We start from the raw sequence: 17,202 nt of genomic DNA, 5'->3' as shown, positions 1-17,202 counted from the left end.
AAACTATTCATTTTGGAATGTGGAATTTGAATGGAGATTGCAGTTTTAAAGGCAGGATTCTTGGCAGTGTGGAGGATCAGAGGGATATTGGAGTCCACGTCCATAGATCCCTCAGTTGCCACCCAAGTTGATAGAGTTGTTAAGAAGGCGTATGGTGTGTTGCCATTCATTAGTAGGTGGTTTGAGCTTAAAGCCATGAGGTTTTGCTGCAGCTCCATAAAGCCCTAGTTAGATTCCACTTGGAATACTGTGTTCAATTCTGGTCACCTCATTATCGGAAGGATGTGGAAGTTTTAAAGAGGGTGCAGAGGAGATTTGCCAGGGAGTTGCCTGGTCTGGAGGGCATGTCTTATGAAAAACATTGAGGGAGCTCGGGCTTTTCTCATTGGAGCAAAAAAGGATGAGAGGTGACTTGATAAAGGTGTATAAGATGAGGAGAGGCATAGATAGAATGTATAGCCAGAAACTTTTCCAAAGTCTGGAATGTCTATCATGAGGGGTCATAATTTTAAGATGATTGGAGGGACGCTTAGGGGAGATGTCAGAGGTAGGCTGTTTATACAGAGAGTGGTGGGTGCTCGGAATGCACTGCCAGCAGTGGTGGTAGAGTCAGATACATTAAGGAGATTTAAGAGACAATTGGATAGGCACATGGATGGTAGTAAAATATAGGCTGAAAATATGTTGCTGGAAAAGCGCATCCAAGGAACAGGAGAATCGACGTTTCGGGCATTAGCCCTTCTTCTGGAATCTTCGGCTGATGCCCGAAACGTCGATTCTCCTGCTCCTTGGATGCTGCCTGACCTGCTGCGCTTTTCCAGCAACACATTTTCAGCTCTGATCTCCAGCATCTGCAGTCCTCACTTTCTCCCAGTAAAATATAGGGTATTGTTTGATCTTAGAGTAGGATAAAAGATTGACACAACATCAAGTGCTGAAGGGTGGTGTACTGTGGTGTACTGTTCTATGTTCAAAGTCACATGCCTCTGCCAGTGACCTTATGCTTGTCAAAATTCCCTTGTTCTCGAATTGCCAAGTCTCTCAGTCAATAGTCTCTCAGAATTGTCTGAGTTTTGGGGTCATAATATTCTTTAACTAAAGGTATCAACACTGGAAAGGTTTTAGTATCTGGTGCCTCAGGGAAGGTTAAGATCATAGTAACTGAAAAAGCTGCAAGTCCACAAGCTGTCAGGAGAATTACTCGCTGCTTTTCATCAACCGCAATGCCATTTGCCCAGAAAAGATGACACGTTCTTTCCGTATACTGGACCCAGTATTCAATGACAGGATCTGTTGCACGTCAACTGTGCAGGTCCTTTCACGGGTCCAATGTCACGGTAGATGCCCACGGTAGTTGCTGGATGTGCAGAGAGTTCATTCATCAAACTTGGGGTTGACAATATAAAAGCTGTACACTTCTTTTTCAATAGCGAGAGTCCTGGAGGTGTTTGTCACAGATAGCAGGTCATCATTTACCTGCAGAGAATTTGGTTATTTCTCAAAGTTGAATGGAATTTGACATGTAAGGGCAGCTCCATACCACACATCATTCAGTTGTTTAGCAGAAAGAGCAATCCAAACTTTGATGGCCGGCTTAAACAAACAGTCTTTAGCTTCACTTGATACCAAATTGTCCCAGTTACGATTTGACTATATTACCACTTCTCAGGCAACAACAGGGATAACTTGAGCAGGGTTGCTAATGGATAGAAGACCTTGAGGGGGAAGGAGGGGGTGGGTGGGAAGAAATGGCATCAGGAATGCCAATGCTAGACACAAGATTCCATGAAGCAAGGCAGTTTACTTAAGGGGCCGAGGTTTGGTGTAGGAACTATGGGAATAGCCCTGCATGGAGAAAGTGAGGACTGCAGATGCTGGAGATCAAAGGCGAGAGCATGGTGCTAGAAAAGCACAGCAGGTCAGGCAGCAACCGAGGAGCAGGAGAATCGACGATTCGGGCATAAGCTTCTGGCATGGTCGATGCAAAGTCAGGACCAGTGACACATAGAGCGCGGGTAGGCAAAAGTCCTTGAACAAACCCTTGGACCATATGAAAGCTGCAAACTTGCAAACAGTGTGGGAGCAAAATGTGCTCGGCTCCTCGACACCCTTTCCGGCTATTCCGGAACATGTGGGTTTTTCCTCTTTGTCAAGTGTTGAAGGTACCTTGGAATCTGAAATGGACACAGCAGATGTCACCATCTTGACACCTTTGCTGCCTGAAGAAGAGAATGAACTTCTTCCAAGACACTTGGGTGCAAGAGGCGAGCTACAGTGCATTAGATGCCACCTGTATCAGAGGCAAAGTTGGAGGAATCTGACTTGGTGCTAAAACACCCCTCAGGAGGAGCTACAAACAAGAAAAGAACCGGCTGATGTCCTTTGACTCAGAGGGATAGAGGTGTAGTAATTGTAGGGGTTTTGTGATCTATGATCACAAATTTCTGTCCATGAAGGTATTGATGAACTTTCTGACTCCAAAAATGAATGCCAGTCCTTACTTCTCTATCTGGGTATATTGTACTCTGCTTTAGCCAAACACCTGGATGCATACTCATTGGCCCAGATCTTTCTTGGGACCATAATGTGCCAACACCTTTGAGGATGATAATTGTTTCTTTACTTAATTAAATACTAGGGCTTGTCTATGTAACCATTTCCAAGGCTGAATCTTTTTTTGGAATTACTACCAGAATGGATCCCAGCTTATGAGTGAAGTTTGCATAATAATTTACCAACCCAAGAAATAACCTATGCTCATGGAAAGACATGGGAACCAGGGCACCTTTAATTGTCCCTGCTTTATCTTCCAACAGGTGTAACTCTGTGGCCAAGTAGGTCACTTGTGGTGCCTGGAACACATTTTTCCCTTCTTTGGTGTACACCCACCTTGGAAAAATGCCATAGGAGTATATCAAAGTTTGCTAAGTGCTCTTTATTAGTTTTTCCTGTTATTAGCATGTCATTTGGTAAATAGCAACCTGAGGTAGATCTTACAAAATGTTCTTTATTGCCTCTTTTTTTATCAATTTAAATTTTCCATTTTCTATGTTTAAATTCCTTTCGTTTGAAGTAGGCATCAAATACCCTCAATGTAAGTTCATAGTGTTTTAATCAGTGGTCTGTCTTGCAAGTATATCCATGAGCCCATCACCACCAGCTGTATTCAATAATGCACTGGCCTAGTCCCTTTTTACTTTTTTTTGTCAAATTTGAAGCTGTAAATGTTTTATTCTCCACCTTGCTTCTGAATCGGGGTAGTCATAGAGTTAAACAGCATGGAAATAGACCCTTCAGTCCACCTTGTCCACACCAACCATATGTCCGATTAGATTCCCAACAGTGCAGAAACAGGCCGTTCGGCCCAACCAGTCCACACCGACCCTCTGAAGAGTAACCCACCCCAACCCATTTCCCTCTGACTAATGCACCTAGCACTACAGGCAATTTAACACAGCCAATTCACCTAACCTGCACATCTTTGGGCTGTGGGAGGAAACTGGAAGACCCGGAGAAAACCCACACAGACACAGGGAGAATGTGCAAACTCCACACAGACAGTTTCCCAAGGCTGGAATCGAACCTGGGACCCTGGTGCTGTGAGGCAGCAGTGCTAATCACTGAGCCACTGTGCCACCCCACATAGATCGAATTCCATTTGCCAGCATTTAGCCCATAACCCACTAAACCCCTGCTATTCATATACCCATCCAGGTGCCTTTTAAATATTTTGGAAGATCCAGTGTTGGACTGGGGTGCACAAAGCTAAAATTCACATGCACCAGGTTATAGTCCAAAAAGTTTATTTGGAAGCACTAGCTTTCGAAATGCTGCAGCTTCAACCGGTGATTGTGAAGTAGGATCATAAGACACAGAATTCATAGCAAAAAATTACAGTGTCATGCTGCTGAAATAATATATTGAACAAAACTAGATCAAGTCTTCATCTAGTTTCAACTAGACTTGATCTAGTTTTGTTCAATATATCATTTCATCTGCATGACACTGTAATCCTTTGCTATAAATTCTGTCTTATGGTCCTGCTTCACAACACCTGATGAAGGAGCAGCACTTTGAAAGCTAGTGCTTCCAAATAAACCTCTTGGACTATAACCTGGTGTTGTGTGATTTTTAACTCTGCTGCTAAGCTAGTCTCTCAAGAATTGCTTCTTGAGTGCTGCTTTCCTGAAAACTCTTGTTTTGGAGTGCAGTTGATGCACTCGTTCTCTTCAATTTTTGTAAAGCTTCCGCTTCTTTCAGATCTTTCCACAGAGTTATGTAACACAGAACTCATTACCTCATTATACGACCTCATAATTAAATATTCTACTGATAAAAAATTATTTTGATTGAAGTGATTCAGTGTGGAACTTTTAGTTTTTATCCCTCATTCTCTACCACAAATTACAAATAGCAAGAAAAAAATTATAGTAATGTTTGCGACAAATGTACACTTATTTATTATATGCATGTGTATTCAATTTTGTAACACTTTAAGAAGATTTTCAGCAAATAATTCATTAATTGATAGTATAGTTTATTATGAGTCACTGAGAAAAACTGACTTTCAAGGCCAAAGGAGGACATTTTGAAATGCATTGATTGGAAATTCTGGGTGAAAAGAATTGTTCATCGGTCAGTCAAACCTAAAAAATGGGGGAGGTATTGGATGTTAGAGACTTCCATAGTGCAGTGTTAAAATATTGGCAGTTTTAACAAGAGCTCCCAATCCAGTGTAGCAAATTGATAAGCAATCATTAATGCTGCAGTAAATAACTGAGAAATAGGAAACCTTTGGAAGACAAGACCGTAGAAGTACTGCATCTCGTCAAAAAATATAAATTCAGCATGGGATTTTGAGCAAACAATGTTTAAGGTTTATCTTTAATTGTCTTCCTTGATTCCATGACCTGGGTTTATGCTTTTTCTGTGGTTTTCCTTTGTGCACTGTCCAAGTTCCCACAGGTGTACTCCTATTTTGGCATAGATAGCCAAGCCCTTTAACTGACTAAATTAAAAGACACAGAGCTTGTGTAATCTATCATGCTGCAACTCTGAGCATGCACTAGAACTCATAGTCTGTTGGGAATTGTAGAAACCTGCAGTAGCAAATCTGTAATTTAGCATTTTCTAACAGTTTAGAAACATAGAATAAACAAATAAGATTAGCGCCTGTGCTTGTGTTGACTCTGAAAAACGCAATTTTTTCCATTTTGAGTATTTATATCCATTTCCCTTTTGATAGTTAATATTGAATCTACTATCACTCCCTTTTAGAAATATATAACTTGCTAAGATTTTTTTTTACAAAATTCTGCTTCCCTTTGATCTGATGCCTTTCCTAATGACCTTAAACCTGTGTGTCCTGTTTAATGACCTTGTCAATTAAAGCAATTTCTTGCGATCTTGCGATATGTCAACACCTCATATTATTTTGGACATCTGGACAGATGAAATCAAAGGATCATTTTTAACTTTTATTAATTTCTATCTTGGGGCGTGTATAGGTGTTACTTCATCATCTCTTTCCTGAGACTAGATTTACTAAGCTTGTTGAGAAATTAAATATGGATAAGAATCTAGAGAGCCAGTGGTTGAAGTTCTTTTGTTATTCCTATTGTAGATTGCCTACGGAGTTTCACAGATTTGGAGGAGCTGGATGAAACCGAGCTGTACATGTGCCATAAATGTAAAAAGCGACAGAAATCCACCAAAAAGTTTTGGATTCAGAAGTTGCCAAAGGTAAATACTTAGCTTTTTAACATTGTTAAAATTGCTGTATTTGTTGATGAAGTTGCAGGGCCAAATATAAAATAATTGTTGAAACTGAATTATCTGAGTTTTTTTTCAAATCTGGGTTATTTTCAAATCTTAGATAACCAAGGGAAAAAAAGGAAGGCATCCAATTAAAAGCTCAGGCTTACAAAGTAACCAATAGTAGTGGGAAACAGGAAATTTGGGAAAACCTTAAAAAGCAACAAAGAATCACGAAGCAAGCAATAAAGAAAGGAAAGATAGATTATTAATGTAAACGAACACCAAATATAAAAACAGGAAAGTTTTTATAAATATATAAAACGGAAAAGGGTGGCCAGAGTGAATTGCAAGATGAGAAAAAGGAATCCTGAAACAGCCGAGGCCTTGAATAACTATTTTGTTTCAGTCTTCACAGTGGAAGATGTGTCTAACATGCGAAAGAATTATGTTATGGATGCATGGGAGGTGAGGACTTCAATTCAATTTTTATCACTAAAGGTGTAGTGTTGAGAAAACTTGATCCAAAGGTAGATAAGACACCTGGTCCTGATGGAATGTATCCGAGGGTACTGAAAGAAGTGGTGGAAGTTATGGTAGGTGTGTTAATGGTAATTTACCAAAATTCACTGGTCTCCGGGCAAGTCCTGGCGGACTGGAAGACTGTGAATGCCATACCGCTGTTTTAAAAAAGGGTACAAGTAAAAGGCAGGTAACTAAGTCAGTTAGTTGAATATCTATAAGTCAGAAAAATGTTATCATTAAAGAAGAAATAGTGAGATATCTAGATGGAAAGGGTTCCATCAGGCAGGCGCAGCATGGATTCAGGAAGTGTAGGTCAGTGTAATAAGCATGGTGGATGGAGGGGAACAGGTGAATGTTGTATACTTGGATTTCCAAAAGGTGTTCAATAAGGTGCTGCATAAAAAACTCATTCATAAGATAAGAATGCATGGGGTTGGGGGGAATACACTAGCATGGATAGAGGATTGGTTAACCAGTAGAAAGCAGAGAGTTGTGATAAATGGGCAATTCTCTAGTTGGAGATCAGTGGTGAGTGGAGTGCCACAGGGGTCGGTGTTTGCTTGCAACTGTTCATGATAGATATAAATGATTTGTAACATATCCAAGTTTGCTGATGACACTAAATTATATGGAAAAGCGAACTGTGCAAAGGATATGGAGGGTCTGCAGAGAGATTTAGATTGATCAAGTGAATGGGCAAGGGTCTGGCAGATGGAGTACAATGTTGGTAAATGTGAGATTATCCACTTTGGAAGTAAAAATAGCAGGTCAGAGTATTATTCTGCTGTTGTGCAGAAGGACTTTGGAACGCTCATACATGAATTACTAAAAGTTGATTTGCAATAGGTACAATAGTTGAGGTGCAATAGGTAGTCAGGAAGGCAAACGGATTATTGGCTTTCATTGCTAGAGGGTTTGAACTTAAGAGCAGGGAGGTTCTGCTGCAAGTGTGTAAGGTGTTAGTGAGGCTGCACCTGGAGTATTGTGCACAGTTCTGGTCTCCTTACTTGAGAAAGGATATCCTGGCTTTGGAGGCGGTGCAGAGGAGGGTCACCAGGTTGATTCTGGAGATGAGAGAACTACCCTGTGAGGAGAGGTTGAGCTGCCTGGAATTTAGAAGAATGAGAGGGAATCTTAGAGAAATGCATAAAATTATGAAAGATAACGGCAGGCAAATTGTTTCTGCTGGTTGGTGAGACTAGGACTAGGTGACATAGTGTCAAGATTAGGGGGTATAGCTTTAGGACCGAGATGAAGAAGAACTGCTTTTTTCAGAGAGTAGTGAATCTATGGAATTCTCTGGCCCAGGAATGCAGTAAAGTCAGCTTCATTAAATTTATTCAAGACACAAAAGAGAAAATGCTGGAAAATCACAGCAGGTCTGGCAGCATCTGTAAGGAGAGAAAAAGAGACAATAGACAATAGGTGCAGGAGTAGGCCATTCTGCCCTTCGAGCCTGCACCACCATTCATTATAATCATGACTGATCATCCTCAATCAGTATCCTGTTCCTGCCTTATCTCCATAACCCTTGATTCCACTATTCTTGAGCACTCTATCCAAGTCTTTCTTAAACGAATCCAGAGACTGAGCCTCCACTGCCTTCTGGGGCAGAGCATTCCACACACCCACCATTCTCTGGGTGAAGAAGTCTCTTCTCATCTCTGTCCTAAATGGTCTACCCCTTAGTTTTAAGCTGTGTCCTCTGGTTCGGGACTCACCCATCAGTGGAAACATGTTTCCTGCCTCCAGAGGGGCCAATCCTTTAATAATCTTATACGTCTCAATCAGATCCCCTCTCAGTCTTCCAAACTCAAGGATATACAAGCCCAGTTGCTCCAACCTTTCAACATAAGATAATCCTGCCATTCCAAGAATTGACCTCGTGAACCTACGCTGCACTCCCTCAATAGCCAGAATGTCTTTCCTCAAATTTGGAGACCAGACTGCACACAATATTCCAGGTGCGGTCTCACCAGGGCCCTGTACAGCTGCAGAAGAACCTCTTTGCATCTATACTCAATCCCTCTTGTTATGAAGGCCAACATGCTATTAACTTTCTTCATTACCTGCTGTACCTGCATGCTTGCCTTCATTGACTGGTGTACAAGAACACCCAGATTGCTTTGTACTGCCCCTTTACTTATCTTGACTCCATCTGCCTTCCTGTTCTTGCCACCAAAGTGGATAACCATACATTTATCCACATTAAACTGTATCTGCCATGCATCTGTCCACTCATCTAACCTGTCCAGGTCACACTGTAATAACCTAACATCCTCCTCACATTTCACCCTGCCACCCAGCTTTGTATGATCAGCAAATTTGCTAATGTTACTATTAAAACCATCTTCTATATCATTAATGTATATTGTAAAAAGCTGCGGTCCCAGCATTGATCCCTGCGGTATCCCACTGGTCACCGCCTGCCATTCTGAAAGGAAGTCGTTTATCACTACTCTTTGTTTCCTGTCAGACAACCAATTCTTAATCCAAGTCAGTACTTTGCCCCGAATACCATGTGCCCTAATTTTGCTCACTAACCTCCTATGTGGGACTTTATCAAAGACTTTCTGAAAGTCAGGTACACTATTTCCACTGGATCTTCCTTGTCCATCTTCAGAGTTACATCCTCAAAAAATTCCAGAAGATTAGTCAAGCATGATTTCCCCTTCATAAATCCATGCTGACTTTGACCTCTCCTGTTACTGCTATCCAGATGTGTCGTAATTTCATCCTTTATCATGGACTCCGGCATCTTTCCCACCACTGAGGTCAGACTAACTGGTCTATAATTTCATGCTTTCTCTCTCGCTCCTTTCTTAAAAAGTGGTACAGCATTAGCCACCCTCCAATCCGCAGGAACTGATCCTGAATCTATGGGACTCTGGAAAATAATCACCAACGCATCCACGATTTCTAGAGCCACCTCCTTCAGTACCCTGTGATGTAGACCATCAAACCCCGGGGACTGATCAGCCTTCAGACCTAACAGTCTCTCCAACACCAATTCCTGGCAAATATAAATTCCCTTCAGTTCAGGTCCGTTCAGCCAATGTTACCTCTGGGAGATTGCTTGTGTCTTCCCTAGATCTGACGTACCAATTCAATTCTTCTGCCATTTCTTTGTTCCCCGTAATATATTCCCTTGTTTCTGTCTTCAAGGGCCCAATTTTAGTCTTAACCATTTTTTTCCCTTTCACATACGTAAAAAAGCTTTTACTATCCTCCTTTATATTTTTGGCCAGTTTACCTTCGTACCTAATTTTTTCTCTGCGTATTTCCTTCTTAGTAATCCTCTGTTGTTCTTTAAAAGCTTCCCAGTCCTCCGTTTTCCCACTCATCTTTGCTATGTTATACTTTTTTCTCTTCTGACTTTATATGTTTCTTAACTTTCCTCGTCAGCCACGGCCACCCCTGCCTCCTCAAGGGATCTTTCTTCCTTTTTGGAATGAATGGATCCTGCATCTTCTGCATTATACCCAGAAATATCTGCCATTGTTCCTCCACTGTCATCCCTGCTAAGGTATTGCACCATTGAACTTTGGCCAGCTCCTCCCTCATAGCTCCATAGTTCCCTTTATTCAACCGAAATATTGTCACTACCGATTGTACCCTCTCCCTTTCAAATTGCAGATTGAAGCTTATTGTATTATGGTCACTACCTCCTAATGGCTCCTTCACTTCGAGGTCCCTGATCAATTTTGGTTCGTTGCACAATACCAGATCCAGAATTGCCTTCTCCCTGATAGGTTCTAAGAATCCATCTTGGAGGCATTCAACAAAGTCTCTTTCTTGAGGTCCAATACCATCCTGATTCTGCCAGTCTACCTGCATGTGGAAATCCCCATAACAACTGTAGTAACATCTTTGCGACAGGCCAATTTCAGTTCCTTATTCAACTTACACCCTACATCCATACTACTGTTTGGGGGCCTGTAGATAACTCCCAAGAAGGTCTTTTTACCCTTAGAATTTCTCAGCTCTATCCATACTGACTCTACATCTGGAAGCAAACCGGAGATAACCACTCTGGACACACCCACTCAAATAACAATCACTTACCTTCCCAACTGGCTCTGCGCTCCGACTTCACTTCCGCCCAGCTCTCTGCTGCAAAAAGACCGTTGGCCTCGAGGTAAATTCTTAAATAACAATCCCTTAAGATTGCGTGCATCAGGTCCCGGACCTTCCTGTGGCTTGCCATTTCAACACACAATCCTGCTCCCATGCCCACATGTCTATCCTTGCCCTGCTGCAATGTTCCAGTGAAGCTCAATACAAATTGGAGGAACAGCATCTCATCTTCCGACTGGCACATTACAGCCTGCCGGTCTCAACATTGAATTCAACAACTTCAGATGATTATCCCATCTCGACCCCTCTGTTTTCATTCTACTTCATAATTTTATTTCATTTATTTTATTTAGTTTTTTCAATTTTTTTTCACTGTTATGTACCTGTTATTTCTTGATTGTCTCACTTTCTCTCGCTCCCCACTCTCTCATCATCTTTTTCCTCTCCTCTTCCCCTTTTGCTACCCTTCTACCCTGTTTTCCATTTTGCCTCTGCTTCACCCATCCCCCACATACTTTGCCACATAGCACTGGCTTCAGCCTTGGTCATTCACAGCTCCTAATCTCCCTATAATCTCTCTATGCACTGTCATTATCACCTCGTTATTGCTACCTTTGCTTCTGGAGCCATGACTCACCTTCTCTCAGTCTAGTATAAATACCTTTCTATTTCTATTACTATTACTATTCTAATACTATTTCTCCCTTTTTTTAGCTTTGACAAAGGGTCAGTTAGACTCGAAACGTCAGCTCTTTTTCTCTCCTTACAGATGCTGCCAGACCTGCTGCGATTTTCCAGCAATTTCTCTTTTGGTTTCAGATTCCAGCGTCCACAGTAATTTGCTTTTATTCAAGACACAGTTGGATGGGTTTTTGCCTGGTAGGGTTATGGGGATAATGCAGGTAAGAGGAGCTGAGATGATGGATAGATCAGCCACGATCTTAATGAATGGCTGAGCAGGCTCGATGGGCCAAATGGCCTACCTCTGCTTCTATTATCATAAAACTATAAATTAGAAATCTGTAGTTTTAGCAAGCTTTTAGTCCACGTACCCAAGTTTTCCTTTTTCAAAATAACCTTTGAGGAACATGAGCAACAGACTTCCTTTGCTATCATGATATACAGGTTTGTGCTCATTATTAATCACTTTTTAAGAAATCTACTGCTTTTTGTCAAACGTTGAAATCTCCATCCATTGAACACTGAGCAAGTTTCAATAATAAGGATGTGCTGCAAGACCATGTAGTTAACCTTGTGCTTCAGTTGTCCAGTACAGTGCAGCCTACAATCAGTTGCTTAGAAAGACAGTTGTGTTGAATGGTAATATAGCAGGCCTTGCTGTGTTTTTAAGGATTAAAGGGGGAGGGAACTGTAGTTGCTTATGAAACAAGGCTCCCAAGACACACATTTCAGATATAAAATGCATAGTGCTATATCTTGTTCAGCCCATCTGTTACATTTAATTGAATGAAGTGGAGCTATCTTTTGAGTGTGATATATAAAGAAGTGGAATTTTTTAAACGTGTTTATCAAAGGAGTTCTTGTACCATGTGAAAAGCTACATAAAAAAACAAAATAGGAATGGACCATTCAGCCCCTTGAGCCTGTTCTGCTATGCCTGTATTCCATATCAGGAGTCTAAAGATGTTAAGGACAGGAGTAGACTGTCCAGCCTCTCGAGCTTGATCTGCCATTTATGGCTGATCCGACATTCCTCACGTCCACTTCCTGCCTTTTCCTGTAATCCTTGATTCCTTTCCTGATCAAGAATCAATCAAATTCAATATTAAATATACACAAGTTCCAAAGACTTTCAACCCTTTGAGAGAAGAAATTCTGTCTCGTCTCGGTTTTAAATTGCCGCACCTTTATTCTGAAACTGCTCTCTGGTCCTAGACTCCCATTTGGGGGGGGGGGGGGGGGAAACATCCCTCATTTACCTTGTCAAGCCCCTTAACATTCCTATCTGTTTCAACGAGATCACCTCTCACTCTTCTTAACTCACGTGAATAGAGTCCCAACCTGTTTAGCCTTCACTCACATAAGAGCCCCTCCATACCAGGGATCATCCTTGTAAATCTTCTCTGGGCTACCTCCAATGGGACGGTCCCTTTCATTAAATAAGGAGCCAAAATTGCTCTCAGTACTCCAGATGTGATCTCACTAACACTTTGTACTATTGCAGTAAGACTTCGCTTCACTCATACCCCAACCCCTTTGAAATAAGAGCCAACACTCCATTAGTCTTCCTGATTACCTGCTGCATCTGTGTGCTAGATCGCTGTGTTCTGTGTACAAATACCCCCAAGTCCCTTGGTATTGCAACGTTCTGTAGCTTTTCTCCATTTAAATTGTACTCTGTTCGTGCCTCCTTTTAGATAACTATATATCCAACTCATCCTTGGAAATATTCTCCACTGCTCGAAAAATTCCAAAGATTAACTATTTTCTAATAGAAGAAATTCTCCCTTCTCTCAGTCTTAAATGACAAACCGTTTGTTTTCCAATCAGTGGGCCTCCAGTTCTAGATTTCCATCAGAAAAGGGAACATCCTTTAATTAGCTCCTTAGCATCCTGTCAGTTGCAATTAGATCACTCCATGTTTTTCATAAGTATGGGCACAAATAAGCTGTACTCATAATACATCCCTAGAAGCAACTTAGTGAAACTTCTTTAAACTGCTTCTGACATTGCACCAGACTCCCTACCATCAATCCTACACCCCATCTGACTATCTCCAGATGCCGAGAGAGACCTATCACCTTTTCAGGTTGCTACATAGCTGTTTAACACACCATGTGGCCTTATTTGGCTTGAAGTGAGACTTTCTGTCCCATCTGAGGAGGAGCTCTGAGAGTCACTGTCAAATCAAATTTTCAGTAGCTCCCTGTCCCAGCAGTAACACTGGTGTGATAGCTAATGCTGAAACTACATCCAGTTCACAATTGGGATGGGTTCTACAGAACGAGGCCAGCATGACCTTGGCAAGGGAAGTTGGGAAACTGGATTGGATGGTCAAAATAAAATAGTTCCTGTGATCAGCCAGGGGTCAATTTTTCAGCTCCTGTCCACCAACCAATTTTTTTCTGGAGGAGATTAAATTAAGTACTTTATTGCCCTCATGATTTGTTTACCTACCTATCTATATGTTGTCACTAAATTTGGCTCCAATGTACATTGTCTCTTCATCGAAGTCATTAATGTAAAGTGCGAGTAGTCAAAAGCGCTGATCCCTGTGACATTGCACTACATATGGTTTGCCAATCTGCAAATTATGTATTGATTCCCCACTGCCTGATTCTTGTTAATTCCCTACCAGTGGTAATATATTACCCCAACTCTCTAACCTTTTGTATGTTTATTGAATGTCTTCTGGAGATTCAAATACTACTATCTGCTAATTCCCTGGTTTCTGCCTGCTTATTACATTCTTCAAAATCTCTAATGAATTTGCCACTCCTAGTTTCCTTTTCACCTATTGTATTGACTTGTCTTGAATGGATTATGATTTTTGAACTGTCTTACTATTACTTCCTTAATTATGGATTCCAGCATTTTTCTCATGATAAATGTAGGATTAAGTGACCTACAATCTCCTGCTTGTTATTTCTTTATTTCCATTAATACTTGCCCACTGTTATTCCTGTAAGGCTACTTTCATTCTTTTTAGTTCCTTGTCGAGCTTTCATTTGTAAATTTTTTACAAAACATTTATATATAAAAAAACCCATTAAAACAGAAAAAAAGCAGTACAAAGAACAAGGCCATAACATAGTACCATTGTTACTAAACAACCCACTATTCTACCAAAACAAACCTATCTCCTTAACTAAAACTAAACTACAAACATGTAGAATAAATACTAGCTTAAATTTCATTCAAGTTACTTAAATTAGATAATGTCTTACTACTTTATTCTGTCTTACTCATCACACCTCCACTGAGGCTCCCGTCCCTGGGAGTACCCCCTACAGTACCCATATTCTTTTCCTTCCAGTCTCCTTCCCTGGGGCCCCACGGGCGCCCATAAGGATTCCCACAGCTATACCACAGTCCTGACTAATATTGCCGACAAGTCAGTTTCAATATAATTCAAAAAGGGCCGCCATGTCCTATAAAACTGTTCCGTGTTGTGGTGCACCATATTTGTAAGGTAATCTTGGGGAGATGCTCCATCACCAGCTTACGCCACCCCATAAGATCTGGTGGTTTTTCTGACGTCCAATTTAGTAAAATGTTCTTCCTTGCGCAGTGGGCCAGGATATTACACAGTCTCTTCCCATGTTCCCCCAGAGAGGGCAAGTTTGGCAGACCCAAAAGAAGAATTACTGGATCCATGTCAATTTCAATCCCCAAAACGTCCTTTAGCTCCCTTACTAAAGTACTCCACTATCTTTGGATCTTGCAACATGACCTATAACAATGTGTGAGAGTACCTATATTAATTTTACATTTGGGACATTCATGTGACACTCCTCTCTTAAACTTAGCTAGACTTTCTGGTGCCATTTGAGCCCTGTGTAAGATCAACAATTGCATAGCCTGTGCTCTGTTACATACTGAAATTTTCCTTACATTCCCCCAGATATCTTCCCATATCATTGTCTGTTTTTATATTTTGCACTTTTTTTGTTCTTATTTTTAATTCTTAATTTATTTTAATTTAACCCTTTAATTTCTAAACTTTTACCAAACTCTTGCCTACCACTCATTTGTTTACCTACTATTTATCTTGTAACCTATTTTCGCAGTCCACTGCAGTCAACTCTTACCTTCACACTTCTGTAGTTAGTTTATTTAAATTAACACGAGTTTCAGACCCAAATTTCTTAACCTCAAACTGAATGTTATGATCACTGTTACCAAGAGGCCATTAATTAATCCTGTCTCATTATGCATAGCCTAGTCTCAAATAGCCCGATCCAGAAACCATCCTACGCAGGCTCTGAGCTCATCCTTAATGCTACCACTACAAATTTTATGCACCCAGTATGTGTGAAGATTGATGTTGCCCACAACGTTTTAGAACTTTTCTCACCAGTTTGCGTTAGTTATTGATTCATATGGGGCTTCTAAGCTACTCTCAATTGATACCACTTTCTTTGGCTGTTTATTGTTACAGCCCAAACTTATTAAATTCTTGATCTTTGATCATACCTCACTACCGATCTCATATTTCATTAACAGAGCTAGACAACCACCTTTACCCTTCTTCATAGCTTTTCTACTGAGTAACCCACCTGATCCTCAACATCTGTTCACAATCAACAAGAAACAAATTAGGAATGTGGTGGAAAACTCCCCACTGGCTGGATGTGTGCCACTCCAAAAATACTCGTAGTATGACATTACCAAAGATAAAGCAGCCCACTTGTTTGGCACCACATTCCACCATCTAACAGGCTTAAACATTTACTCCGTCCACCACTAATGCAAAGTGGCAAAGGTGTGAGTCATATATACAAGATCATTGTAGCAGTTCTGCAAGGCTCTTTCAAAAGCATCTTCCAAACTTGCAACCTCCACCAGTTAGAGTAATAAGGTCTGCAAATGCATGGAACACAACCCTTGCAAATTTCCCTCCAAGCTATATGCCATCCTAACTTTGAATATTGTTTCATTGTTGTGCAGGTAAAACCCTGAAGCTCATTCTTCAACAGCACACTGTGTGCCCCTGTATCATATCGACTTTCATCACTACCAGCTTCTCACATATGCTGGCCTTGTTAGTGACACTGACTTACCCATGAGGAATAAAAGAAACTCATCAAATTTCTGAGTTTGATTTTCTATTGAAGCTGTACTCTGTCAAGTACGAAGCTCTGTGCTTTGTGTTAGCAAAATTGTGCCAACTTGCATTTGCTGCAATGTGAGGACTCTGTTTTTAAATCTCGATATTAAAATTAGGGACAAAGCTTTTTACCTTCAAACCTTTAAAACTGCAAGCAAATCTGTTGCCACTCTTTGCAATGACTGAGTAAAGCAAATTTCGTTTTGGGAGATACTGACTAGAGCAGATTTTACCTTGTGATAATAAACTTCTAATTCACAGGTAGCACAGGCAAATGTCAAATAAACTTCATCTTGATGCTGAGAAAAATTAATTTAATATCACTAATTAAAGCCATCAAACTGAACAGTTTAATCAAATTCTTATTCCAGTCCGCATGTTCCTTTGCCGCAACTGTTAATCGTTCTTGCTGAGGTTTTAGTTTTGGAAGTTGGAGTGCATTTCTGCTGATGCTGCAGCTTAATTTCTTGCTAATCGGCATAAATGGAATCTTGTTCTACTTAATCTTATGAAATGGCAATTATTATGTATTACTTTGGCTTTAGGTCTGCCACATTTTCTCTTAATGATGCTTATGGACCACTTGGGGAGTCAGTTAGCTCAGTTGGCCAGGTGGCTGGTTTGTGATGCAGAGTGATACGTCACAGTGGGGTGGCATGGTGGCACAGAGGTTATCACTGCTGCCTCATAGTGCCAGGGACCCAGGTTCAATTCCAGCCTTGGATGACTGTCTGTCTGTGGAGTTTGCACATTTGTGTGGGTTTGCACGTTAGTGTGGGTTTCCTCTGGGTGCTCTGTTTTTTTCCCACAGTTCAAAGATATGCTGGTTAATTGGATTGAGCGTGATAAATTTCTCTGCAGTGCCCAGTGTTAGCCATGGTAAGTGCGGGTAATGGGTATGGGGTGGATCTGGGTAGGATGCTCTTTAGAGGGTTGGTGCAGACTCAATGGATCAAATTGCCTCTTTCTACACTGTAGCAATTCTGTGATACAAACATTATGGGTTCAATTCTTGCACTGCCTGAGGTTACTGTGAGGGATTCTCCTTCTTGACC

At 41.0% G+C, this 17,202-nt stretch overlaps 1 protein-coding gene across 5 annotated transcripts in view; it reads left to right on the top strand.

Moving 5' to 3' along the window:
- usp3 (ubiquitin specific peptidase 3) overlaps positions 1-17,202 on the top strand; it is a 209,889-nt gene that overhangs the window by 168,309 nt on the left and 24,378 nt on the right. For all 5 annotated transcript variants that reach the window (XM_072553325.1, XM_072553326.1, XM_072553328.1 and 2 more), the window contains exon 12: positions 5,624-5,742. In XM_072553325.1, coding sequence (XP_072409426.1) covers positions 5,624-5,742 — 119 coding nt within the window. The remainder of the gene's footprint in view (positions 1-5,623; positions 5,743-17,202) is intronic.

The sequence above is a fragment of the Chiloscyllium punctatum genome, chromosome 33 (assembly GCF_047496795.1).
Source record: "Chiloscyllium punctatum isolate Juve2018m chromosome 33, sChiPun1.3, whole genome shotgun sequence".
NCBI lineage: Eukaryota > Metazoa > Chordata > Chondrichthyes > Orectolobiformes > Hemiscylliidae > Chiloscyllium > Chiloscyllium punctatum.
This window is presented reverse-complemented; position numbering and strand designations above follow the sequence as displayed.